Genomic DNA, 27,628 nt, shown 5'->3' with positions numbered 1-27,628 from the left:
TGCGGAACACCGCTCACTATTTGCGTGTTAATGGAAGTGGCCCCATTGGCTACTACCACCTGACTTCTATTCTTCAGAAAGTCATGAAGCCATTCTCCCAATTTTCCAACTATGCCAAGATCATGCAGTTTGTGACATATCATTCCATGATCGACTTTATCAAAGGCCTTTGCAAAGTCGAGATATATCACTTCCACATTTGAGTGGTTGAGCAGTCGTTTCAGCACCCAGTCATAGTGTTGTAGGAGCTGAGTTAAGCAGCATCTTCCTGGTCAGAAACCATGTTGGGTGTCAGGCAGCAAGTCATTTTCTTCAAGGAAGGTGATTAGTTTCCTTCTGACTATTCGTTCCATGACCTTGCTGATGTGTGAGGTCAGAGAGATAGGTCTGTAGTTCTTGGCCTCCGCTCTGCTACCCCCTTTGTGAATGGGGCATATTTTACCTTCCTTCAGTTTTCTTGGAAGTTTGCCAGTTGCAAGGAAGCTCTGAAAGAGAGACTGCAGTGGTCTTGCTAGGACTCTCTTACATACTTTTAGAAGGATTGCCGGGAATCCATCGGGGCCAGTAGCTGAGTTTGTTTTCATCTCATCTATAGCCTTTATTACATCGTCTTCCTTTATATTGATGTAATCAATCATCGCCGCCTCTGACCCCATATCTGCAGTGGTGAAGAAGTCAGTTGGATTGCTGATTTGGAAATTCCCAAGGGGTGGGGTGAAAACACTCTTGAATTGCTCATTTAGTATTTCACTTACCCTCATTGGATTTCCTGTGAGTGTGCCATCCCTTTCAAGGAGTGGCCCTATCCTACAGTGCACCGTAGCTGTTTCTTTGGCATACCTGTAGAAAGCTCTGGGGTTAGATTTTATGTTGTCTATAGCCCAGGCTTCTTTGTCTGCTCTTTCCTTTTCATGGGAGAGTTGCAGACCTTTTTCAATTTCCAACTGTTTCATTTTCAGGCGGGTCTTTTCACTGCTTTCAATTTGTTTGTTTAGGCGAGTTGAAATTTTTGTACGCCGTCTCATTAGAATTTTCCTCTCTCTGGGAATTTTGTTCTTGTGTACAGTGGCCTTTCTCTCTGGGACACATTTGTAGCATATGGCTTGCATTACAGACATGAATTGTTGAAGTTTCACGTCGATGTCTGGCGAGGAGAGACACTCAGGCCAGTTTTGTTTGAGGATCTCTTTCTCAATTTGTTTCCAGTTTGCCTTATGGAAGTTCAAGCTGGAAAGATTCTGAGGGTTTCTTGTAGGCTGCATGTCTATGCTTTCCTTTGGCCTGTATATGGTCAGCTCTACCATGTTGTGATCCGAGAGTAGTGTCGGTGTCACTTTCACATTATGGATGAGATCCATATTATTTGTGAAGCAGAGATCCAGTGTGTTACCTGCCCTGGTTGGTTGGAGTATTACTTGCTCCATGTACAGGGTGTTGATGAGATTCAGGAGGGACCTCGCCTGTCCTCGTTCACATCTTGTCATTCCTGGGAGAGAAAGGCCCTCGGGCCATCTGACATTGGGTAGATTGAAGTCTCCCATAAGAAGTACACTTATGTGTTGTTCTAATGTGATTAGAACTTCTTCTATTTTTATAAGGCAGTCTTCAAACTTGCCTACATGGCTTGGGGCATCTGGAGGGCGATATGTAGCACACACAACTACATCAAGTTGCCTTATATGTACAATTAGTGTGTCACACACCGAGTTTGAGTATGACAAAAGGACCTGGGGTGTGAGGTCCTCACGGATGTACATAGCAACTCCTCCATGACTCCTTTCTTTTCTGTCAGTCCGTAGTACAACATACTGTGGTATGTGTAACTCCGCATCTGCTATGTCCGGTTTCAGGTGCGTTTCCGTAAGTGTTATGCATAAGGGATTTTTGTCCTGTTACTGAGTGTTTGCAGTCCTCTGATGTTCAGTAGGAGCATCGAGGTGAGGTATATGCTGTTGCCGGCTGTGTCCACCTTGGGTCTATTTGCTGTGGTGGTCTTGTATATTGTGGGTAGTCCCATCTGCGAGCTTAGGTTTGATGAAGCCAGGTTAGCTGCTGTACAATCTTTTGTGCCATGCACAAAAAAGATTCTTGTTCAGCAGCTGCCCTTTCAACAACATCATGTTGGCCATTTGTGGCACGCACCACATCTGCGTACCTCTGTTTTGAGGCAGGTGGTGCGTGGTCCATCCCTTTTCCTTTTGTTGGTTTCTTTCTGATCTGTTTCGTGTCTCTGCGGCAGGGTCCCCGATGTGCAAAACGGCAGCCTGCACCTTCCTCTCCATGCCAGCAGGTACCTCTCATGTAGAACCTACACACCCGTGCGCGCTGTTTGTTTCCACCCTTTTTGGTATATGGATAGTCAGTTTCACTTCTATTCTTGGCTGTTTCATTTTTTAGTTTTGTTTGAGTTTTTCTTTTAGTTTTTCCTCCTCTTTTGGTTCTTTCATCTCCATGGCTTTTGGTGCTGGTAGGAGCACTTGCACTTGGGTTTATTTCCCGGGCAGGTTTCTCACTGGAGTTTTCTTCCTGGGTGTCTACCAGGTGGGGGTGACTTTTTTCATCAGCACCTGCGTCTCCATCCTTGCCATCTTTACTTTGTTCGTTGTCAAAGATGGCATCCAGCGTGTTAATGTGCGATCTTATAAGTGCATAGGAGCGCACAAACTCCTGCACAAAATATATATATATATTTTGCCTTTAACCCTCCAACGCGGAGTATAGGCCACTTATAGTTGAATTCCATGTCGCATAATTTTTCGCTTCTGTACTTATACTCTGCCATGAATGTCCCCCTTTCTCTAGTTCCTTTTGTGTTGATCTACCTTTCTTTCTCTATCCATCCGGATTCTACTGTAAAACACTTTTCACTACATTTGGTGTGTCTTTTCTAATTGTGCTACCAATCCACTGCCACTTTTTAAAAAAATATTTGCTCCCTAATCGAAACTTGATTTGTTCTTTGACATACCTCCATATTGCTTATGTGTTTGGGCCATCTAATTTTAAATATAGTCGGACTATATACCAGTAATATTTAGTTGTGACCTTTTACATTCCGAGTTAAAATCCTGCCTTTGTCAATCCAGGATTGATAAAATAAAATACCAGTTAAAGTACTGAGGTCTATTCAATATTCATATTAATCATCCTAGATGAGAATGGAATTAGAATAGATTTGTTTTAATGATTTTGAACTGGGATGAAAACTAAACTGAAGCCCCTGATCTAAGACATCCTTTTTAAATTCTATTAATGCAACACTTGCTCCCACCATTTAACATAATCTGAGCCTAATTACAGACATCTTGCATGAATCGTTTAAGACATATCCTGGTAAATAATAGTTGATAGTATAGAAAGCTAGGTAGTTTTAAAAAATACATAATCTTGGATGTTGAATCAATATAAAGAGCAATACCTAATACTGGATATTTGAAGATTGCATTTTCATTTTAATTTTCTATCCTTACAAGGTTGATGAAATATGTATCTGTAATTCACAAAAGTTGAATTGCAGTTTAACCGTAAGATTTACATTCCTTTCACCAAACAAAATAGCTAATGTTCAAACTGCAACTCATTGAAATAGAGCCTTCATTCTACATTGTTCATAACATATGCTTGGTAAGACAATCTCATCTTCTTAAAATAGTTGAAACACAAATAGAATTTTTGAGATTTGCTAACCTAGTACCTCTTATGATTGGACTACCATTGCTTGTGTAAATTACTGATACTGAATAATATTTTATGGCAGTTTCTGTCTTTATAGTTCACCAAGCTGCTTTCTTACCTTCATAATGAGAATAACAATCTTTGTATTCTATTGAATCAGTAGTCCTATCTGGTAGTCATTTTTGTAATTATAATTGTAAGTTCTCATTGATTGCACCTAGCAGAGATTTACTTTGTTTAACCCTCTTGGATCGTATTTCATTGTTGTAGTGCATGATTCCCTAATTTTGGTCAGCACTCATTTGGTTTCAGCATATTTTGCTGCATCTGTTCTAACATGGTTTTCATATGTCTGAAAATTGACATTTGTTTGAATTATTAGTATGTAATGTTAGCATAACAAGGCTGGTCGGCTTTCTAAACCATGTATCTATTGTATTTCAAAGTAGATTTAGAGGTGAAATGAGAAAGGAATCTATCTGTGGTAGATTTGGACCCATTATCTTCAAGTTGTTTGCCTCTTGTCTTCTTGGCTATTACATTATTGAGGATGTATTATGTTTTAAAATGAGATGTTAGATTTAGAATTGACCACATTGGTTGTTTACACACACATTATCATTTTAACGTTTGTTGTCCATATTTATTGTCTTTTAACATCTGTTGTCCATACTGGCACGGGTCGAATAGTTTGACCAGGGCTGGTAAGCTGAGGGGCTGAACCAGACTTCAATTTGATATAGCATGGTTTCTACGGCAGGATCAGACTGGATTCTGGTGCAGCCCCTCAGTTTACCAGCCCTGGCCAAACCATTCAACCTATATATAATGTAGGTGGGATTGAAAAGTTCTTGGACTAGTTAAAAGTAACTTGGGTAAACAATTTTTAACATCAGCTTCAAAATAGTCATCTTGTACACAACCAGTCCCAGCGTTCCTGCAAGTCACTCTTGGTCTCAATATTAGTGTTAAAACGGCAACCTTTGAGCTGCATTTTCATCTTTGGGAAGAAATGGAAGTCTACAGGTGCTAAATCTGGCAAATAGGACAGGTGCAGAAGTAATGTTTTTGGTGAGAAACTCAAGAGTGAGGAGAGCTCGATGAAAGGGTGCATTGTTGTCATGAACAATCCAATTCTTCATTCATTCATTCAATTGGCCACGTAGGCCTTACAAAGTAAGGAGGCTGCGGGCTGGACATGGACATAGTGAGATGTAATGATTGACGATATGATAATAATGCGGGCAACAGCAATGCCCGCCGATTGCTGTTTACCCGAACACATTGTTCTTTATAAAACATATTGAGGCAACAAACCTCTTATATAACACATTAAGGAGGCAATAGACCCCTTATATTTACGACATACAAAGCCATTGTGAGGCAATAAACCTTTTACACAAGTCAATTTATGAATCAATGAAACAATTTTCCTGCCGACCAGACTTCTCGCCTCAGCTAAACACCAGGACAACTCCAAAACGGGCCAATTTAGCATAAATCTGTAGGTATCTTTGGAGAAGGAGTCCATTATCCTGAACAGGTCGTTCTCCCTCATGACCTTCGCAGCTACCTGTGAAGTCACAATACAATTCTTCATACTCCACAGATCTGGTTGCTTTTGCTAAATGTCCTCTCTCAAACGTTTCAAAACATTGCAGTAGAAATCCAAGTTGACGGTCTGGATTTGGGGATGAATTCTCAATGCACAATACTGCAGGCGTCAGTTGTCTGGTCCCCCTTGGGGTGCGACGGTCACCTAGAGTGTGGCGGTCCCCCTACCAGCTTCTTGACGTTTGCTGGACGGACTGTGTTGTAGTATCGACCGAACCATTGGCTGTGGTCGTCTCCACGTGGATGCGCATGGTTGACAACTTTGCACCGGCTGTCGGGTAACATTGATGGAGCATCAGGAAGCAGCTGGAATATTGCAGAGATTGCCATGCAAGAAAGGCGCACTGGAGAAGGCCTTTGCAAGATCTATGAAGGTGACTTCCAGCCATTGAATCCCTGACCGCGCTGGTGTCCCCATAGCTTGGCCGACTAGTTGCAGTAAGATAAACGTATTCTCACTACAAACGTCAGCCTTAATGAATCCTCATTGGGCAGGATTCAGGGGAGTTACCTGAACATTCATATGGCCAATATCTTCGAAAAAAGTCAATATGTAGTGAAACATATAGTGAGCGACCACCAGTTAGAGATGGTCATGAGATCGTCCATCCCTTTTGGAATAAGGACGGATCTTCCCACCTTCAGGATATCTGGAACTTTCCCCACCAGTAACATACAGTTAAATATATTAGTGAGGACTACTAGGTTCATGGACTTAATCTCTTTAATAGTAAGTCCATCAGGACCCGCCACTGAAGCTAGCTTCATTCGACTTTTGCTGATCTTAACCTCCTCCAGAGTAAACGGTGGCAAAAGCGCCTGATTATCCACCTTGGAGGTAGCAGGTAGGCACTAAGATGCACTTCAGGGCCTGGCTGTGAGAGCCTACCACTATAGAAGGATTCTATAGCGGGCATGGGAATAGGGCACCCATCATGCTTGTCCCCATCTAATATAACTTTTTAGGAACTTTCTCTTATCCTTGTCATAAGTCGTTAGTGTCTAGCTTAACATAACTATTCTCTTTATATCTGGCCGGATTGTTGTCGTGGCTCCTTTTGCGCTGCCTGGAAACCGTCTTCCTCAAGCCTTCCTATTTCCGCAGAAAAAGTTTCAGAGCCAACACATACAGATGGTGGGAGGGGACACCCTTGACGAAACAAGCGCTTGATGTTGAACAGTTTCAAGAAGAAACCCTTCACTCGAACGATTCTAGCAACAGGGCTTCCCCCCCTCGACCATCACTCGCAGCTTGCTTTCCTCCGCCTGTATTGTCTCTATTATGCTTTCTAGGTTGACAGGAGCTGCTTGAATCAGCATTTCGAGCTCCTTCCCGTGCCAATTTTGTAGTTCTAAAGCAGTGGCTTGGAGGATAGCTATTTTATCCTCCAATCCCATAGTTATGGCTGCCACCAGCCAAGCAGGGTCTACTTCAGGTGGTATATCTCCTATCTTAATCTTGGATGTCCGCCTTCCACGATAAGTATGTAGGAGTACCACCTCAGCTGTTTTAAGAGGCTTCGTTGATGCCTGCTTGGCTTTTTCTTCTAATCTGAAACAGGCCTCTATCGTGGAATACTTCGTTCCCCTAGTGATGGATGCCACGTCATTCCATACTGGCCTCAGGTACAGTTCTGCAGCTTCTTTGCTTGCGTTGTCTAGTTTTTTTATTTTTAGCTATGAACGATTTACAAATCACGGTGCACCTCTGTGTATAGTTTCGCTGGGAATGGTAATTTTAGTTTCATTCCCCTCCCTTTTCAGCATTCTCTTGTACTTTATCAACTCGTTGCTCTTCCTTTTACACAATCTTCGTCTTATGGCATACTTAATTCCGAACTGTTTTCACAGTTTACCAGATTTTTTCCTTGTGCTAGTCCCAGGTTCGTCGCTGGTCCTGTTTTTGATAGACGATTTATCCATTTGGAAACCACACAGTAATTATAAATCCCCGCTTCACACAAGGGTGAAAATGTTAAAAATCTGCCACAAGCAGAAAACAGTGTTTATAAAACACTATAACAAATGTTCAACAATATAACAGAAATAATGCAACTAACCATTATAACCAACACAAAAACAATGTGAAGAAAATGCTCATCGAACCAAGCAGTTTAAATAATGAACTGAATATAAAACGGTGCGAAAAGACCCGATAAACCAAATGGATCCTGTGGAGGATACCACTAAAGTTGATCCCTCAGAAGTTCTTTTCTGAGTGATCTCAAAAATTCTCTTTAAGATTGTAGACTTTCCTTATTCCAAATGTATATCACAAAGAAATTTCAGCGTACTTTGTCCATAAGGGAATGGAACGACGACACTGACCATTGGTTAATACATCTGGAGCAAGATATAGCAGTGGTGTCCACACCACCTTTAGTGCCATTGTAGAATGTCACTACTGAAGATTTCTGCTTGTGTCCGGTCGATTTGTCAATGCTTGCATCGTAGACAGCAAAATAACTGCCTTTTTTGGTTTAGGCACATATGAAACCATCATCATATCTTTTCAGAATGCGAACTTGGAACTGTAAACCTCTTGATCTTCAGCATCATTTCTGGCGGAATGTCCAGTTCTTTATCGTTTCAACAAGTTACTGTTTTTCAAGAGATCTTCAGCCAGTGGTACACTAGTACACCAATTCTCGGTTGTGACCTGTGCCAAAGATTAGCACAGCTAGTGCAGCAGAATGTCTGTGGTTTATTGGAAAGCTGGGACAGACCATCAGGCTGTTTTCTAAGGTACACTTCCATATTGCATATGTAATTAGTTTTGGCATCACATACGCATTGCAGCTTTATTCTATATTTAACTGGTTTCAGAGGCATCTATTTAACTAATTTACATCTGCCTTGAAATGCTTCATCTAGTCAAATACCCTGTAGGGTTGTACATCTGACAAAAAGCTGCTACCACCCTTTCAAAAATGTCTCAAATTGGTGCTAGGTGTTCAGTTGCTTGTCATTCATCCCTTGTGGCACTGTCATTGAAATGCATAAGAGAAATTTGAAGCATCTGGAAGACATCGCAGATCGCAACAAGTCCATTCCAGTTCCATCTGAATTGCAGAGGTCTTCAGTCATGACGAGAAGCTTGCTGAGCTCCACAGATGACTATAATTCCTCAAACAGCCAAACTTTCTGAACTGTTTCAGCAGCATCATATTTGGACTTGTATTATTCCTAGACTTTCTCAATTCTTTGGTTTCTATGATCAGGAATTTCGTTTATCAAATCTCAATGCATAAATAGGCTAAAGATTTCCAAGCGAGTATTTGGATTCCTCGCAACTCCAGTCAGACCCGGTTTTTCTGTTACTATGTTCTTGGCTCCATGCCACACATTGACACGAAAAGAGGTTTCCTTCCACTTATCTCTTGACTTTGCATGCAAGACACCTTCTCCAACATCACTTACACTATTCTCATCAGATCTTGATACTCTTGCTCTGACTTGGAGTCAAGGTCATTTTCCTCAATCAATTCAGATTCGGAATTTATAAACTCTTTTTCAATCAGAAAAGTCCGAATTGCTTTCCAGCAATTCTAGCATATGATTTGATGCCATTTTTGAACCTGAGAAAGTAAAAGAATTTAACATTCAGAGTTTAAATGGGTCAAAATGATCCAACAGACACATAAATCCTAATACAATGGAGAACAACTGCCAAAAAAATTTTTCCAATTTACCACATACTTATTCCTCTAAGAGAGGCAGCTAGAGGAAACGATAGACAATTTTAACTAATAGTACAAAAATTATGGGGGAGAACTGGACCTTCATGGGTCAAAATGCCCCATTTCAAACTGCTAAAGGTTAATTGAATGGGGTTTTCATCATAAGTGCGTGTATGTGTTCATTGTTTTACATCCAATTTTTCTATGCTAGTATAGATTAGATGAATATATTATCGAGGCATTGTTTTATGACCGAATACCCTTGCTGTCACTAATCTTTATCTGGTTTATTTTTTTCCAAGTAATGGATATTTCATTCTTACATGTCTTTGAGGTGCAAAGCTAGCAAATGGCCCACTGGCAGAATAAATAATAGTAACATCATTGCTTACATTTGTCATTGTCAACATGTATTGTTCGCATTTGCAGTGCATTGATGACACTACATCAAAAGTCAGTTCTTCCATTGTATGAAACCATAATGTTGCTTTGTTCAAACTTTTTCATAGCATTTTCTTAGCAGAGATATTGGGGTTGTTTGCTATTGCCTTCCCCAACTGGATGGCTATTGGCTCACAAGGAGATCATCTGCCTTTTTGGCAAGTTTTGCTTTTAGGCCTGCTGGTCTAGATACTCTCTTCACAAGAGCAACAAGCTACTCAGGTTGGGGAGCAGTTTAGTTGTCAACCACTCGACCATGGAAAAGATAATACTGGTTTACATGGTACCAGTGGCAGGTCACATAAGCCTATGAGATTCCTGCACTTATATTTATACTTCTCCCAAAATTTGCTCCATTACAAGCAAGAACACAAGCATGTTTGTGTACACGCACATGCACTCGTGCACTCACACACACACGCACTCGTGCACTCACTCACTCATACACACACACACTCGTGCACTCACACACACTCGTGCACTCACACACATGCACTCGTGCACTCACACACATGCACTCGTGCACTCTCACATATGCACTCGTGCACTCTCACATATGCACTCGTGCACTCTCACATATGCACTAGTGCACTCTCACATATGCGCACGTGCACTCTCACATATGCGCACGTGCACGCTCACATATGCACACATGTGCTTGCACGAATGAAGGTTAAAGAAAAAATAGTTGAGGATTTGAAATGCTAACTAGAATAGAAATTCAAGAAAATTTAATTTTGGCCAATTTGAAATAAAAAAATTTTTTAGTAATTGAATTTGGACTTTGAATTTCAATATTTTCAAATTTAAAACATTTAATACCTTACCAACTCGGTTTTTGACATTTCAGTTTTCTAAATTTAATACAAATTTGTACACTTGATGCAGAAACAAATTTGTCTCAGACCGGGAAGGATACCCATTTCCAATCCTTCTATAATGCTAGCATCCCTGTAGCATATTCTTGAAAGTCTAACTATTCATTTTGTCCCCCATCTAACACCATTTGTTTGAAAATCTTATGCTGTTTCTCTCATTTTATATTGCACAAAGGCCTGTAAACGATTGCTAACCATATATTAGGAACTTGACTGTTTTGAAAAATTTTAATGGTCATCTAAATAAGATTGTTGGAAAGTGTGTTGTACTAAGAATTATACAACAGTGGTTTTGTTTACCAGATCAGGCAGTATGTTGTTTTCGAGCAAAACACTTGGTCACATTACTTATTTACGACTTGGAGCAATCTTGTGAAAGGCTGGCACACTATTCGGGGGTAATTAGGTAACTCAACCTACGAGATCTAGGACTTGAGACAGTCAGTCCAGGGGGTTGATGATGATATATGTCAGTATATTGTTTTTGTAGGCTTACTAAGGAGGAGATAAACACTCAGTGGAACCCTACACTGCTGTTGGTAGCCCCTCGTTAATGGTCTCCTTGGCCAGGGCTACTATCTCTTCCTCACTGGTTGCTTTTTTACTACTACTACTACTACTGGAGGTAGCCCTCTGGATAATGGCCTCCTTGGCCGAGGCTACCACCTTCTCGCTGTTTGTTTCTTTGTTGGCGGTAGCCCCCAGTGCAATGGCCTCCTTGGCCGGGGTCACCGCTTTCTTTTTCTTCGGAGATCCACATTCGGACCTCTGATGTCCCTTCCTGCCGCATCGGAAACACCTTGGTTTTCGTCCTTCCGCATGGATAATTAGTGCTGACACTTTTGCTATCAGCAACCTATCCAGAAGTTCTTCAAGGTCTGTAGGGGATGCTTGGACTAAGACTTCCAGGGATTGTCCCTTCCAATTCTGTGAAACACTTCGTTTCACCTGTATCATTTCTAGCTTATCCTTCCTATTAAAGAGTAGCGTGGCAATAACCCACGCTACCTCAACATCAGGAAGGATATTTGTTATTTTAACTCTGGACGTCCTACGTCCTAGATATAATAGCAATAATGCCATTTTATTGTTCTGCAAGGTCCGAGCAGAATATTCTTTTGCCTTTTCGGTCGTCTCGAACCTTGCTTCGGCGGTTGCATATCTATTGCCTCGAGTCAGGAAGACAATGTCCTTCATTACTGCCCCGAGGCACTCTTCAATATCTTTCTCCTCAAAATGCGTTACCGCTTTGTTTTTCAAACAGTAAGTTTTGTATATAACTGTTCTTTCCTTTCTGTAGGTGATTAATTCAGGCGGGGTGGGGGAATTTGCTCTTCCCGTTGTTTTCAGTTATTTTCCCAAATAACAGTTGAATTTCGTTTTTTTTGACCGAAATTATTTCCTGTGTTACTTTTAATAATTATCAATATCTATTCGTATAAACTTATATTCCTTACTATTTTTAATATTTTTAAACCATTCTAATGTTTCCATTGTACTACCCCATAATTTTAGGTGATCTAAACTATTTATATATTTGTCTAATATTATTTTACTTAATTTCCCTAAGTCCGACTTACATGGGCATATTAGTCGGACTTTAGGGTCTGCATAGAAATTATCCTTATGGTCTTTTAAAGCTATCCATGGATTTTCACTAAATCTGGATAAAAATTACGACTAAAAAATACGAAAAAATTAATAAAGTAATATAAAAAAATAAAAATAGAATGTAAAAAGTAAAAATTATGGACAAATCGAGTGTTAACTTATGTTTTTCAGTTTCCTCCCATCAAAACTAAAATATGTCTCCATCTTGCCAAAACCGTTCAGTCTATTCTTAAAAATTCTGATGTTATTTAAGTTGAATCTAATTTATATTAGAAGGTATTTCTTTATTACCCATTACGGGCTTACACAGAAAAGGGACACACAACACATGGGGACACATAACACAAAAATTAAATAAAATTAAAATAAAACATAACGTATGATAAAATGAGAAGATGAAGAAATATGAAAAATGAAAGTTATGTTAACCGCCCCATCGATTAACCTCACTTACTCGCCTTCTTTCCTTATGTCCTCCTCGTACAGTTCCCAAAAATATATTCATCCACTTCCACCCCGTACTGTTTCTCAAATTCGTACTTACTGTCCGGTTTTACTTCCGACTTCACCAATGTATAACTGTTTCTAAGTACATCAAGTTCATTTACCTGGTTTTTCGTTAGTAACACCTTCATATCTCCAGCCTCATCGCAGCTGTCTGGCAAATCTATCTTACCCCAATCCTTTAATATTTCAAGCAAATTCTCCTGTTCATTCTTTGCCAACACACCTAAATAATACTTTGTGGGACAGGGGTTTTGTAGTTTATCATGTATGTTTGCTTTTTGTTTTCTTGTTGGAAGGTAGTGGGTAGGTTTCGTGTCTGCAAGGGAGGGGTGGGACGAAGAGGGTGTGGGTGGTGATGGGGTAGGCTGGGGTTCAGTGTATGTGGAACTTGTCTTTTTCTTTTTTTCCTCTTTCCGTTTGTTTCTCATTCAGTTGCTTCCTCCTCTCCAACCGTCATTTTCTCTACCTTTTCTGCTTCTCCCTGTTCTTGACGCTCTTGGGAGCTTTCCGCTTCTTTTGTTGGTTCCTCTGTAGGTTCTTGTATTGGTAGAGGGCAATTCACTCTTATGTAACCTTTCAGGCCACATTTGAAGCAACGAGGAACTCTGCCCTCCACCCATACTCTTAAACTTAGGTCTCCTAAGCATTCTAAAATTTCCGTTTCTGCTTGGATGCTCATCTCCAACGTTGCTCCTCTCCATTTTCCTACTTCCGTTGTCGTAGCCTGGAGAATATTCACTTTCTCCTCATTACCAAGGAGAACGGCTGCCACGATCCACGCAGCTTCTTCATCTGGTGGGATTCCTTCTACCCTGATCCTGGATGTTCTCCTTCCAAGATACATGGGTAGAAGGAGTACTTTGTCCGTTTTTATAGTCATCACAGCCATTCTCTGTGCAATTTCTTCCGACTTAAATTGGACAACTACTGTCCCATATTTGTTTCCTCTTGTGAAGAATATTACTGCTTCCGTTGTTGTTCTTAGTGCTTCCTCAAGTAATTTAATTAATTAAATTTACCATAACTGAAATTATCAACATTATGTTATTTTTTAATATGGCTATATATTGCATTCTAGTAATGTTAAATTATGGTATGTAAAAGTAAATTTGATCCAAAGGATATAACTAAGTTTTCATTTATTAAAATTGATTTTTGTTTATTTACTTGAGAATCCAAACTTATTAATTAAGCACTTCAGCTTATGTTTATCTATATTAGTATTATCGGGGTCTTTAGTGTTGTTATCTTTTGTGTAATTGTTACTATTTGTATCATTATATTTCAAATTTTCATTCATTTTGTGGAAAGGTTGTGTTATCCCTGTTGATATTTGAGTCCTGTTAAAAGAACTACAATATTTATTAATCCACTTACATTTTATGTATGTGGTTCAATTTAAAGAAAAGAAATAGTAAATTGACTTTAACTCATTCAAGCATATTACTTTTATAGGATTTTAAAAATTAAGAATTTCTTTGGGATGTGGGTCACAGGTAAATCTAGAAACCACTGATATATATATATGAAGGTAGCAATACTTGGAATTTGCATTGGGCATAACTTGCTTTTTAATATAATTGTTTTCTTAACCTATTATTGTGGCAAAAAATGAATCTGCCTTAAATTATACATGGGCAATATTTCTACCATATTTGAGTCATATTGAAAGAACTACAATATTTATTTATTCAATCAAAATTAAGTAATGAGTGTTGCTGGTTGTGGAGTGAATCTCTATGCATAAAATGGAAGAGAATTTTTGAAATGGTTGGACTTGCAACAGGAAAATGATCCATGTTTTCAATAGAAGTGAAGTCACATTACACCCAATAATTAAAAAATGTATTCAAGACTCGACTGGGAATGAGTATATTCACCAAATTGAATCACTGCCCGAATCTGACAGATTCAATTAACGTGTTCTGCTCTTTTAAGTTTATCTTTTGGCTACTGGCAATAAGGTTGGGCAATTGTCATTCTGATCAGTTATTGAATCAGAAACCTATGACTGTCCTTTTCCTTAATGGCTCTCAATTGCCATTTGATAATTATGATGCATCCTGTAGCAGTGGAGATAATTTTACTAAATTAAGAGATTTGTGTTGTGTAGTATTTGATATACTTTTATTTGTCTGTTATTCAAATGCATGCCACTGGTACTCAGTAATTTCGCTAAGCTTATTTTTAAAACATGTTGAATCTGTGTGACAAAAAGACAAATTTAAAAATAATTGTCTCATTTATGTGCTTCGTGGCTATTTGAGAACATGTCTAAGGAGAAAATTCTCTGGAAATGAACGTGTTTACATCATGTATATTTATTTTCAGAATTCTACTTCATTTTTATTGTTTTTGTGTTTTTAATTTTCAAAATAATTGAGCATTGTGAAATAAACACTTTTGTGATCCTATTTACGACAGTTATGTCTTCTGTATTTGTCTTAATTTTGAAATAAATTCCAAGAACCACTTTCTACTATCGTTGAGTCACAACATAGTCACTTGACTCACAGGAAATAAGTCAAATCACTCAAATCACACTCTGTTGTATTAAAGAACTCATTGGATGAGTCCTAGGAGTATTCTGAAATGGGGAGACTGTCATGATTGGATCATAGATTGTCTCAATCAGAGTTAAGCTGGGGCTAAACAACATATGCTTTTTGTTTTGAATCTGTGTCAAGAATTCAGACTTATTCGCTGAAGGGGTTAAAACTATTGATATAAATTTTAAAAAGTAATTTTTGTAATTTTTAATAACTGGCTGCTAGGTGGGTTGTAATATAAAGTTTCAAGTATTTCAACCAGAAGTATTCCACTTAAATCATAACAAGCATTTACTTAGTCATTTAAGCATTCATTTGCTCATTGCACTTACTTTGCATAGCGAAGTTTAGTTTTCTACATTCCTTACTTTGTTTTCTTTCATTTTCAATTTTGTATGTCCCCAAATTAAAAGATTACTAAAAAAAAAAAAAAAATTCAACCGATGTAATTCCTTCATCAAAAAGATAAATAGTGACTATAGGCGCAGGAGTGGCTATGTGGTAAGTAGCTTGCTAACCAACCACATGGTTGCGGGTTCAGTCCCACTGCGTGGCATCTTGGGCAAGTGTCTTCTGCTATAGCCCCGGGCCGACCAATGCCTTGTGAGTGGATTTGGTAGACGGAAACTGAAAGAAGCCTGTCGTATATATATGTGTGTATAATATATATATATATATATATATATATGTGTGTGTGTGTTTGTGTGTCTGTGTTTGTCCCCCAAGCATTGCTTGACAACCGATGCTGGTGTGTTTACGTCTCTGTCACTTAGCGGTTCGGCAAAAGAGACCGATAGAATAAGTACTGGGCTTACAAAGAATAAGTCCCGGGGTCGATTTGCTCGACTAAAGGCGGTGCTCCAGCATGGCCGCAGTCAAATGACTGAAACAAGTAAAAGAGTAAAGAGAGAGTAAAGTTGAGTGTAATAGGATTTGAATTCTGAATGTGTGATGTAGATAGACGTATTGAATTCCACATGATCTTTTGACATGTATCACAGTGCATAAATTTGCTTAATGGGGAAGGAGATATTGCTCAAATAAAAACATAAATTTTCTCCATTACGTTAATAAAATTGAAGTAAATTAATATTAATTTCCTATAAGCAAGATTAAAATTAATATCCAGATCAAACAATTGAACGTATGCTAAAATTGAGATTGGGTTCTGTTAACAAAATTGTGTATATCATCATATATTGACTAGTTTGTCCAAGGGGAAAAGCTAAAAGAGAAGCTGCAGTAAATGAGATGGTTGCAGATGCATGTGAAGGAATTGGTGACATGGAAGGAATGGTGGTGAGTATAAGGGAGGACAGTGGTGATAGAGGGAGAAAAGTGAGGCAAAATATGCAAGGTGATGTCAAAGGAAAACAAAAGATTATTACCTTGTATAATTTAGTGACCCTATGATATTCCTCTTTTCAAATAGAAAAATAATCATTTTGGAGAAATGTATTGTTTTTGGCAGGCCAGTTTTAGTGTTTATATATATAATTATATAAAATCCGTTCTGTCTGTGTGTCTTCTAGGATCTCGGGCATCCTCCATCCGATTGCTCTCAAATTTGATATGTAGATACCGAAGGTATCAGGGCGTGTGTAAGTCTTGAAAAAATTACCAAAATCGATTCCAGGTGAGAATGCGATTGATAAAGCCATGGGAACGTGCATTTGTACGCGCAAGTACATCAGCTGTTGCGATCGATGCTACGCATACGCGAGAAAAATGCACGTGCAGTTTGCGCAAAAAAGCCGGCTGGCTTGAAATAATGCCACAAAATGCAGTATATTTAAGAGACCAAAAAAGTAAGATGCAAAAGAGATATTTTCTTCAAACTTGGAATGAAGGAAGGAAAGACTATTTGGTTTCTCAAGAAGGTTTTTTTTTTTGCCTTAACTTTGTTTAACAAAACCAAAAATTTTATTGAAATAAAGGCATACTTAATTATTTTTTAATGAAAAGAAAACACTGATTGCTTTTTATTCACCAGATATGATTCAGCACCGTCCATTGGACGGGTGGGTGGGGGTCGTTTTGCTCATATATATATATATATATATATATATATGTGAAATTTTAAATAAGGGAACGAGAGTGTGAGTGTAGATGTATACATGATAAGCAGAGTTTTAGTCACTATAACAAGTTTCAAGCAAGAATATACATGTGCGCAACTTGCATCACACATTTCAGCCACTAATAATGTATTATTGACATATATTTTATTAACATCAGAGTATAGAACATCGAATTTCCATTTAACATTGATCGATTTCCTTGTGGGTTGAATTTTTCCAATATGAGTAAACATGCTCCAACGTGCAAACTAAAATAGATCAATAATCGATGTCATATTTATTTAACTTGTTCATCAGACAAAAAATAAAAAAAAAAGAGGCCTGAAATTTGGGGGAGGGGATTGTCGATTACATCGACCCCCCCCCCCCCCCAGTACTCAAATGATATTTATTTGGTCGAGCTCGAAATGACGACGAGCACAGTCAACTTCGGTGGAATTTGAACTCAGAATATAATGACGGACGAAATGCCGCTTAACATTTTGCCCGGTACGCTAATGATTCTGCCAGCTCACCGCCTTCATAATAATGGTTTCAAATTTTTCCACGTGGGCAGCCATTTTGGGGGAAGCAATGAATCAATTACATCGACCCCCAGTAGCCAAAAGATAAACTTTCATCCCCCCCTCTCAGTGGTACTTAATTTATCAACTCCGAAAGAATGAAAGGCAAAGTCGACCTCGGCGGAATTTCAACTCGGAAAGTAGCGACGGACGAAATACCTATTTCTTTACTACCCACAAAGGGCTAAACACAGAGAGGAAAGACAAGGAAAGACAAACAAGAAAAGACAAACGGATTAAGTCGATTATATCGACCCCAGTGCGTAACTGGTACTTATTTAATCGACCCCGAAAGGATGAAAGGCAAAGTCGACCTCGGCGAAATTTGAACTCAGAACGTAGCAGCAGACGAAATACCGATAAGCATTTCGCTAGGCGTGCTAACGTTTCTGCCAGCCCGCTGACTACATGATGATAATCCTACAGAGAATCATTAGCTCACCTAGAGCTTAGAAATGTGAAGAAAAAAAACAATTCTGGTGTAGCTATCTCTTTTTTTTATACAATACACACATTTTTGCAGGGATGATGCTTAACTGCAATGAAACACTTGACACTTTATGCTTCAATGGACATACTGAAGATTTCCTTAACCTTCATTTTGAAATCAATGGAGATCATCACAGTTAATGGAATTTATTAAAGAAGTACAAGGTGGCGAGCTGGCAGAATCGTTAGCACGCCAGGCGAAATGCTTAGTGGTATTTCGTCTGCTGTCACGTTCTGAGTTCAAATTCCGCCGAGGTCGACTTTGCCTTTCATCCTTTCAGAGTCGATAAATTAAGTACTTTTTGAGCACTGGGGTTGATATAATTGACTTACCCCTCCCCCCCAAATTTCAGGCCTTGTGCCTATAATAGAAAGTATTATTAAAGAAGTACAGGGTTTGATGTAATAATAGATTGCCACTGTTCAACTGGTAACTGCGGTTCAACTCATTAATCCACGCTAGTTATGGCCTGCATGGATATGACGTTCATCTTTGACAGCGAATTTCATGCAATGGTTTTTGTAATCCACTGTATCCGACTTTAAAGAGATTTACTGTTCTCATGGGATGACCAAGATGCTTTTTCAGTTTAGAGATTATCTGCGACCATTGTATGCTTAATGGTTTCCACTGGTCATCGGCTTATATGCAATCAGCTTATATTTTGTTCTATTTTGATCCAAGAAGATTATTTTTAACCAGTTTTAAAAAACAAATTCAAGAGCGTTTTCTAATATAATTCCTATGATAAACTAAAGAGTACAAAAGCAACTATGAGGCACTAACCTTACCAATGTTTCTACTTTGGTACAGCAGAGCTTCTGTTATTTCAGTTTTATTTGGCTTTATTTCTTCGATTAAGTATAATCCCAAATATACGCAACATTATACTTGATAAAGTGTGCGATCTTGAAATATAAGACTTTAACGTGACATAAATATAGATCTCTAACAATACTAGTAATGTCTCACACACTTTAAACACATCGTAGATGATGTCACGGTACTGGTACCTTTCGAGCGTTGGGCCTTACGGAGGCAATGGCAAATGACCGAGACTTTTGGCAATATACCGTGCTTGAGAAGACCCATCGATCCAAGCGAAATCGTCGTGGCAGATACTGGTGTCATGCAACTGACACCAGTTTCGGTGGCACGTAAAAGCACCCAGTACACTCTTGGAGTGGTTGGCGTCAGGAAGGGCATCCAGCCGTAGAAACCATACCAAATCAGACTGGACTTTCGTGTATACCCTCAGCTTACCAGCCCTGGTCAAACGATGTCAGCATGGACAACAGACGTTGAATTATTATATCTATCTATCTATCTATCTATAAATTAAGCATAGGCATGGGTGTGGGATTAAGAAGTTCACTTTGCAACCACATGGCACGTTGGGCAAGGATTTTCTCCTACATCCCTTGCAAGTGAATTTGATAGACAGACGCTGTGGAGAAGCCAAGCGCGTGTGTATATGTATGTACACACACACACACACATACATATATATATATATATATATATATATATGGAGGCGCAATGGCCCAGTGGTTAGGGCAGCGGTCGTAGGATCGTGGTTTCGATTCCCAGACCGGGCGTTGTGAGTGTTTATTGAGCGAAAACACCTAAAAGGTCCACGAAGCTCCAGCAGGGGGTGGTGGTGATCCCTGCTGTACTCTTTCACCACTCTTTCTTCTGTTGGCCTGCTCGCTTAGCCAGCGAGGTGGCATCATTTGAAGGCTAAAACAATGCGAACGATGTGTAACAACATCTGATTGTCTGGTCGGTCACGTGATATATATATATATATATATATATATATATATATATATATTAGGGCAAGATTCCGCAATCTAAGTGTAGGAAGTTTGTAAGCTTCAAGCAGCCTGTAACTGTTATAGAAAACAAAAAGTGGAGAGAGTACGATCAGGGATCAGCTTGCTAAGAAACATATGTAGCTTGGATTTTACCCGTGTATGTGTGTGTGTGAAACTTAACTGTATATGCACAAACAGTCAAATATTAAAGTTTACTCACCAAAATTTCGCCGTACACCCATTCGTGGAATTTTACGCCATACTATACAAGTAAACATGACACACTGATTGTTTAAAACACCAGGACGATGTTCTCCATGTTCCAAGCAATTATCTCGATTGTCTTTACAATCTGAAAAGCAAATTAAAATTAATCATCATACTTGAAATGCATATTTTTACTGATTTCACTTAACAGACACGCGCTCATTTTATATAGTATTATTAAATTAAGGTTCACATACGACCAAATATTCCACAAATAGTTAAGCTTCTATTAAATAATCATTAGACATGACCAGTCGGAAATATATAGTTTGGACTATTTTGAACTGAAGGATCGAAAGAAAAGTTTTCGGTCAACAACTCGGAGTTCTTGATTGTAGTAAAAATTAGAATGAACCTTGTCACATCCTAAAACCCAATCGAAAAATCTCAGCAATATGCGATTCAGGGTTTAGCCTTTCCAGACTTATTTTCCCCAGATTGGCCTATGAAGTCAAACTTACATCCTGTAAGCCTGATGTACAGTGTCTTCGATACACAGTGGCTGTGTGGTAAGTAGCTTGCTAACCAGCCACATGGTTCCGGGTTCAGTCGTACTGCGTGGCATCTTGGGCAAGTGTCTTCTGCTATAACCCCGGGCCGACCAATGCCTTGTGAGTGGATTTGGTAGACGGAAACTGAAAGAAGCCTGTCGTATATATGTATGTATAATAAATATATATATATATATATACATATATATATATATATAATGTGTGTTTGTGTGTCTGTGTTTGTCCCCCTAGCATTGCTTGACAACCGATGGTGGTGTGTTTACGTCCCCGTTACTTAGCGGTTCGGCAAAGGAGACCGATAGAATAAATACTGGGCTTACAAAGAATAAGTCCCGGGGTCGATTTGCTCGACTAAAGGCGGTGCTCCAGCATGGCCGCAGTCAAATGACTGAAACAAGTAAAAGTATAAATGTGTGTGTATATATATATATATATGTATATATATATATATATGTATATATATATATATGTATATATATATATATATATATATATATGAGCGGAGTGGGAATAAAGGGAGAGGATGAAAGAGAGGAATCGGAAAGGAAATATGAGGGACGTGGGGGGTGGTTGTAATTTACCAGTTTGTGGAGGAATGTTAAATATATGCCTGTGTGTATTTGTTATTTTGGGGAAATATTTAAAAATAACGAGAGAGCAAGGAAGTGACATAAGGAGCGATTGAGAGTAAGACAGATATGAAGGAGGGTAGGAAGGCGAAAGGTGAAAGAGATATAGGGGAAGAGGAAGTATATAGTTCTACAACAATGATCAGAGGGGAGGAAAGAATGTGAACCACAGTATGTAAGAAAGGATGAATATAAAAAGGCTATAATAAACATGAAAAGGGGTAACCAGCAGTGATTAGTGTAATTGGGCTCGACCAATTACATAAAATATTCTTCTAGTCATGAGGGCATGAGAGAATAAATTTCGCTTTTAGAGTTCAGAAATGTTCCAGGGTGTAGCGAAATGTTCAGGATAATTCTTTTTTGCCAAATAGCTTGCAACTCCTGCTGTTATTGAAATACGGTCAGCACGTTTTCAGCAGTCTCTAGTTGACAAATGTGGAGGCGCAATGGCCCAGTGGTTAGGGCAGCGGACTCGCGGTCATAGGATCGCAGTTTCGATTCCCAGACCGGGCGTTGTGAGTGTTTATTGAGCGAAAACACCTAAAAGCTCCACGAGGCTCCGGCAGGGGATGGTGGTGATCCCTGCTGTACTCTTTCACCACAACTTTCTCTCACTCTTACTTCCTGTTTCTGTTGTACCTGTATTTCAAAGGGCCGGCCTTGTCACTCTCTGTGTCACGCTGAATATCCCCGAGAACTACGTTAAGGGTACACGTGTCTGTGGAGTGCTCAGCCACTTACACGTTAATTTCACGAGCAGGCTGTTCCGTTGATTCGGATCAACCGGAACCCTCGTCGTCGTAACCGACGGAGTGCTTCCACAGTTGACAAATATTTTTCTTGAACACCATGCGTGCCTTGCTAATGCTGTGATGTTATGTCTTTCTTAGATTTTGAAAGAGGACTTGTTGGTTAACCTGATCACGAAAAGCCTTTTCGTTGTTCCTATTTATCGCTATATCTGTATCGTGCTATTGCGGTCCTTCTACACTACCTTCGCACCACACACGACGACTTCTGTGTTACATTGTCCACAGACAACCTGACTTCATCCTGGCCGCCATCTTGAAGTTAAAGTGGTATTATTTTTCTTTAATAGTGGATCTCTTTGTCTATTCTGTACTTATTACTTCAGTCTCTTCTCCTGTGAATAAATTGGCGGTGTACATGTAAGGAATTCTCTTCTGTTACAAAAATACAAGTATTCAAACAAAACATTTTGTACAGTATTTTCGATCGAGAACTATTTTCCTCCTAAATTTTCTCTTAGTAAATTTCGAGCTTATAGGAACTTCATCCACTGACACATGTATTTCAGTTATAAGTGCAAGAAATGGTTATAAAACAATTTCACAAAAGTAGAATACAATGCGAGAAGGAAGTCAGATATTTGTTATTAAAATCATAGGATACAAGAACTATTCTAGAAATCTCTATATTATAATTCCCAAATGCAAAAAGTTTGTTTGTCTGGTTTTGGCATTGAGAACGGGTTGAAGGGCACTAGATCCCGTCGGATTGACTCCAAAATTTACAGGAACATGTAAAATGAGGTGAGGATGCGAGTAGGCTAGGTTAGAAATCCCTATCTTAAAAGGTGTCGCTGCTAGGGCAAAAAACGCACACTTTGACAAGTCTACTCTCATTCTTTTATGTGTCTGTCTTCCTCCCCCTCTCTCTCTCGCTCTCTTTCCCCCTTCCTTTCACTTTCTCGCCACCACCACAAGTCTACTCTCATTCTATTATTTGCCTGTCTCCCTCCATCTCTCTCTCTCTCCTCCCTTCCTTTCACTTTCTCTCTATAACGTCGTTTAATAGCGTCTATCTTTCCTCCACTACCTTCGCCAGCGCTGTCACTCTCTCTCTCTACGTCTGTCTGCATTCATAGACAGTTTTATTATCGCCACAACCACCACACAATCACGAGAACAAATATTATGAATCAGATATTTATTGGGTTAATTTATATATATATATATATATATGTGTGTGTGTGTTCTATATATAAATATGTATATATAATGTATATATACAAAGTGTATATATCTGTATTTATATATATATACGTATATATATAATGCGTATAAATGTATATATATATAATGCGTATAAATGTATGTATATATATATAATGCGTATAAATGTATATATATATATATATAATGCGTATAAATGTACATATATATATATAATGCGTATATATGTATGTATATATATATATATATATAATGCGTATATATGTATGTATATATATATATATATATAATGCGTATAAATGTACATATATATATATTTAATGCGTATATATGTATATATATATATATATATACAACGCGTATAAATGTACATATATATAATGCGTATAAATGTACATATATATATATAATGCGTATATATGTATATATACATACATACATATATAATGTGTGCATTATGTGGTCGGTTGAGCTGAAAATATGCACACCTATGTTAAAAGTGCTGGCGAGTTTGCATGGCAACTATTTTTTTCCTCAAATGAAAAGTAACCTCTAGGACAAAATTCCTCATCTTACAAAATGTGGCCCGAGTAAACCTGAAAGAAATAGGTTTATATTAACCCAAATGTGAAAAGGGGTCTATATGGGGCTGGAAAGGGATTAAAATTTACAGGAGCGGGTGTCTAGGAATTCTGTTACATCAGGCTAAAAAATTTGCTCCTGCCTTTAAATCTTCAATGTGTTGCCGTCCATCATGAAGAAGTTTTGAATGCTTGCATTGGCGAGTCTACTGTCGTGAGAAAGAATCGCTTCAAGACTTGGTATTTAGGAATTTTCTTTTACATCAAGTTCAAAATTTTACGCCAGCCGTTACACTGCCACTTCGTTGCTGTCCGTCGTTAAGAAATGTCAGCCATGTTGACTCTACTATCCTCAGATTCTATCCTTCAAACTTTGCTTTCCAATATTTTTTTAATTTTTGTTCAGCTCGCAAGTTCGTCTGTCCCTTTTAAATGTTAGTGTTTTGCTGTCTGCCTTGAAGCAGACCTTTCCGTTGTCACTGCCTGAGATTTATGATTGATCTTTCAAAATATTTTCTTTCTCAACTTACTCAAGATCTTTTGTTTATAAATGGGAAACAGATAGATAGAGAAAGATAGAGAGTAAGAGAAAACTAGGGAGAGTCCGAGAGAAAGGAAGAGTAAGAGAGTGGGAAAGTGAGAGAGAAAGGAGAGAGAAGCAAAGAGGGAGAGGGAGAATGTGGGGATAAAATGGAAGCAACAGAAAGTAACAACCACACTCTTACACGCACGTAGAGCGGGTCACCTTAAGCTAGTTACATATAAAAACGAAAATAGTGGTAATGTAAATGAGTGAGAGTTGACATAATGTAATGAAACAAAAATTTCAACGAATTAAAATTACCTTTGCAATGAAAATGGAATCAGTCTCAAAGACTGGTGATAATACAAACCGGTCAAAGTAAGGGAAACTACTCAGAAAGTTTAATTAAAATTTGAATAACACATGGAATGAAGGACCGAAAACATGATTTAATCTGACAACATTGAGCACGTTTCACTTTTACTCAGCCGTTTCTGTGAAGCATAGTCTTTCCAGCACTTGCAAGATTCAGCAATAAAGGCTCACTATGTTGATGTACAAGAAAAATTCACGAGATGACAAGATCACGTTGTATAAAAATTGAGAGAAGTTACTTAGCTTCTGTATAAAATACAATAGTTAAGCGAGAGCTGATGAATGTAGTGAGCAAAACAATTTCAAAAGGTCCCTTTATTCCCCTCTTCATTGAAAAGGTATTATTAATTAATTGATTTTTTTTAACTACATAAAGTTTATTGACAACATAAAAATGTTTGGAATAGGAATTATGTGGAGGAAACATTTTAGATTTTTACTTACACCACTTTAAAATTCTGTATGATTTTCCAATGCACATTACTTCCCTACATTCATACAGTGTTCTAAAAAGGCCTATCGTATGATTACAAAAGCATTTTCCGTCCAAATAACAGCCATTACATTCTGTAAAAAGAGAAACGTTTTTCTCTGTTTGGAGATGTGGATTAGCATTTAGTTTAGTTTGAGATTTACTCTACTTGAAATTGCGGTGAAAATTCGATTTTTGGGTGTTAAGTAAATAATATATTAGAGGGAACGAGGAGAAAAATCAAGAGGGTTATGACGCGTAACAATCATAACAAAAAAAAAATTATAGAAAAGTTAAAATAAAGGTGGGGAAAGAGTGTATTGTAAATTAGGTTAGAGCTGCAGAGACTTAGAAAATTATTGTTAAAACGTATTTACAGACATAAAAGAAAACTTACTTTATAGATAGTCAACAGTTAAAGAGATTTTTTTAGTAAAGTCTTGTGTAGCCGTTCAAGAGGAGGTGCAGAACGTACAAAAGGCAAGAATAATTCAGTGACTTTGTTCCAAGGGAGACATATCTATCGAGTAGCTGAGTTGCGTCCGAATTCAGCAAAGAATTCCTGGGTACAATTCTTTGTTTGCGTAATATTAATTTTTTTTATAACTCCATTGCTTGCGGCAACATGGAATCTGCTAAATGAAACCGTGAGCCATGTCATGTTTTGATGTTGAATTAAATTTATTACGCAAAACATTACAATTAGTCTACAGTAAGACTCAAGATTTAAACCTCAAGTATTTTCTACTTGTCATATTACATGTCACATGCATTGCAGAAATTGCATGATTGCATCGCCCCTCCACCAAATAGTAGCATGAAATTATTTGAAAGCTGCACAACCTTAGTTACAAACAGCTAAGTAATATTGTTTCTAACTACGGCACAATGCTAGTAATTTTAGCGAGAGGAAGTTAATCGATTGCAGTGATCCCAGTGCTCAACTGGTACTTATTTGATCGAGCACGAAAGAATGATAGGTAAAATCAACCTCTGTGAAATTTGAATGCTGGTCGTAAAGATCTGGAAAAAGCAGAAGAATAATACTTCTTTCTAATTTTAGCACAAAGCCAGCAATTTTGAGAGGAAAGGGCAAGTCGACTGCATCATCCTCTCTCTACCCAATACTTGACTGGTACTTTATTTTATTGATCCTGAAAAGTTGACAAGTAAAGTTGACATCAACCTTAAGAACCGGAAGAGGCAGAAGTAATATTGGTTTCAAATTTTGGCACAAAGCCTGCAATTTCATGGGAGCGGATTAACCGATTACATCGACCCAAGAGCTCAACTAGTATTTATTTTATCGACCCAGAAAGGATGAAAGGCAAAGTCGACCTCGGTAGAATTTGAACTTAGACCGTAAAAACTGACAAAATACTACTCAGCATTTTGCCCGGCGTGCTAACGATTCTACCAACTGGCCACCTTATTAAGGCGTAAAATATTACAAATTTATCCTGTTCTGAAATACAAATTATTTATGACATCGTTCGTGCGTTTATACTGGTTTTAACTTTAAGGTGTTAGGGTTTTAGGTTTAGGGTTGTCATAAATAACAGTGACAAACGAAATATACATCGCCGGAAGTTCTTGTTGACAAACAACTGCAGTAATTTTATTCAGCCGAATACACATCATTGATTGGTTGAAATTACCGAAATAGGACAACTTTAACGCGAAATTACTTCGTAAATATAAGTTTTTCTCAAAAACTGCTAAGTGTTAAAGATGTTTTATATGACACATATATACCAGTGTTCGAAGTTTGAAAGTGTTTAGTTACAAAAAATTATTTTTTATATCTTTCGGTCAAATGGTAAAGATCCGTTTATTTATTTCCAGTTCCTTAAAAATTCAATGCAATATCTGGAAATTTTTAAATATCAGAGTGGGCAATTGAAGGACAGATAAGGGGAGAGAGTTATTACGGTTTCGTATGTCGGTTTCGATAATGGCTTGTTCAGTGATATAGATAAAAGGTTAGGAGTTTAAGAATATTAAAATATACCTGAAGAAATGTTTGCTGTAAAGATATAAGTGACAGGGACTGCAAGTGAAAGGAAAACTATCGGAAATGTCTGCATCTGTAAGTAATATAGAATAAACATGTAAAATATATCTACTACGGTCATATTACTAGAAAAACAGGAAAGATAAAGTGTAAAATTTTCTCGGTGGTAACTTATGCAAATTTAGCGCTTTAGCTTTTGAATATTTTACTGTGTACATGTTCATGTACCAACACGATCGATTCAGTTGAAGTTAAAATGTATGTCTTTTCCTTTTTTAAATATATTTCAGTCAACAAAACGAGATTATGTTCCTAAAAACGGATCCATACACTCTGGTCAAGGCTAAGAAAATAATTTAAAGTGCAAAAT

General features: G+C 38.1%; 1 protein-coding gene across 1 annotated transcript; it reads right to left on the bottom strand.

The window, feature by feature from the left end:
• Positions 1–17,205: 17,205 nt before the first annotated feature.
• LOC118763715 lies at positions 17,206–27,334 on the bottom strand. Its single transcript, XM_036503493.1, has 4 exons — positions 27,256–27,334; positions 25,217–25,339; positions 20,127–20,258; positions 17,206–17,284 (listed from the first exon to the last, which is right to left on the bottom strand). Exons 1-4 carry the CDS (start codon positions 27,329–27,331, stop codon positions 17,217–17,219), a joined length of 399 nt encoding a protein of 132 aa, XP_036359386.1. The 5' UTR covers positions 27,332–27,334; the 3' UTR covers positions 17,206–17,216.
• Positions 27,335–27,628: the final 294 nt, after the last annotated feature.

This window comes from Octopus sinensis, linkage group LG6 (genome assembly GCF_006345805.1).
Source record: "Octopus sinensis linkage group LG6, ASM634580v1, whole genome shotgun sequence".
Classification (NCBI taxonomy): domain Eukaryota; kingdom Metazoa; phylum Mollusca; class Cephalopoda; order Octopoda; family Octopodidae; genus Octopus; species Octopus sinensis.
The sequence above is the reverse complement of the archived record's forward strand: the minus strand, read 5'-3'. Positions and strand labels throughout refer to the sequence as shown.

What these genes read in the sequence shown, in the direction of transcription:
- LOC118763715 (XM_036503493.1), bottom strand. Translation starts at nt 27,331, where the DNA reads ATGCAGACATTTCCGATAGTTTTCCTTTCACTTGCAGTCCCTGTCACT. An exon ending in ATACAGAATTTTAAAGTGGT is followed by an intron (nt 20,259 to 25,216) that starts GTAAGTAAAAAT and finishes TTTGCTTTTCAG; the next exon opens with ATTGTAAAGACAATCGAGAT. An exon ending in GGGTGTACGGCGAAATTTTG is followed by an intron (nt 17,285 to 20,126) that starts GTGAGTAAACTT and finishes GATCTATTTTAG; the next exon opens with TTTGCACGTTGGAGCATGTT.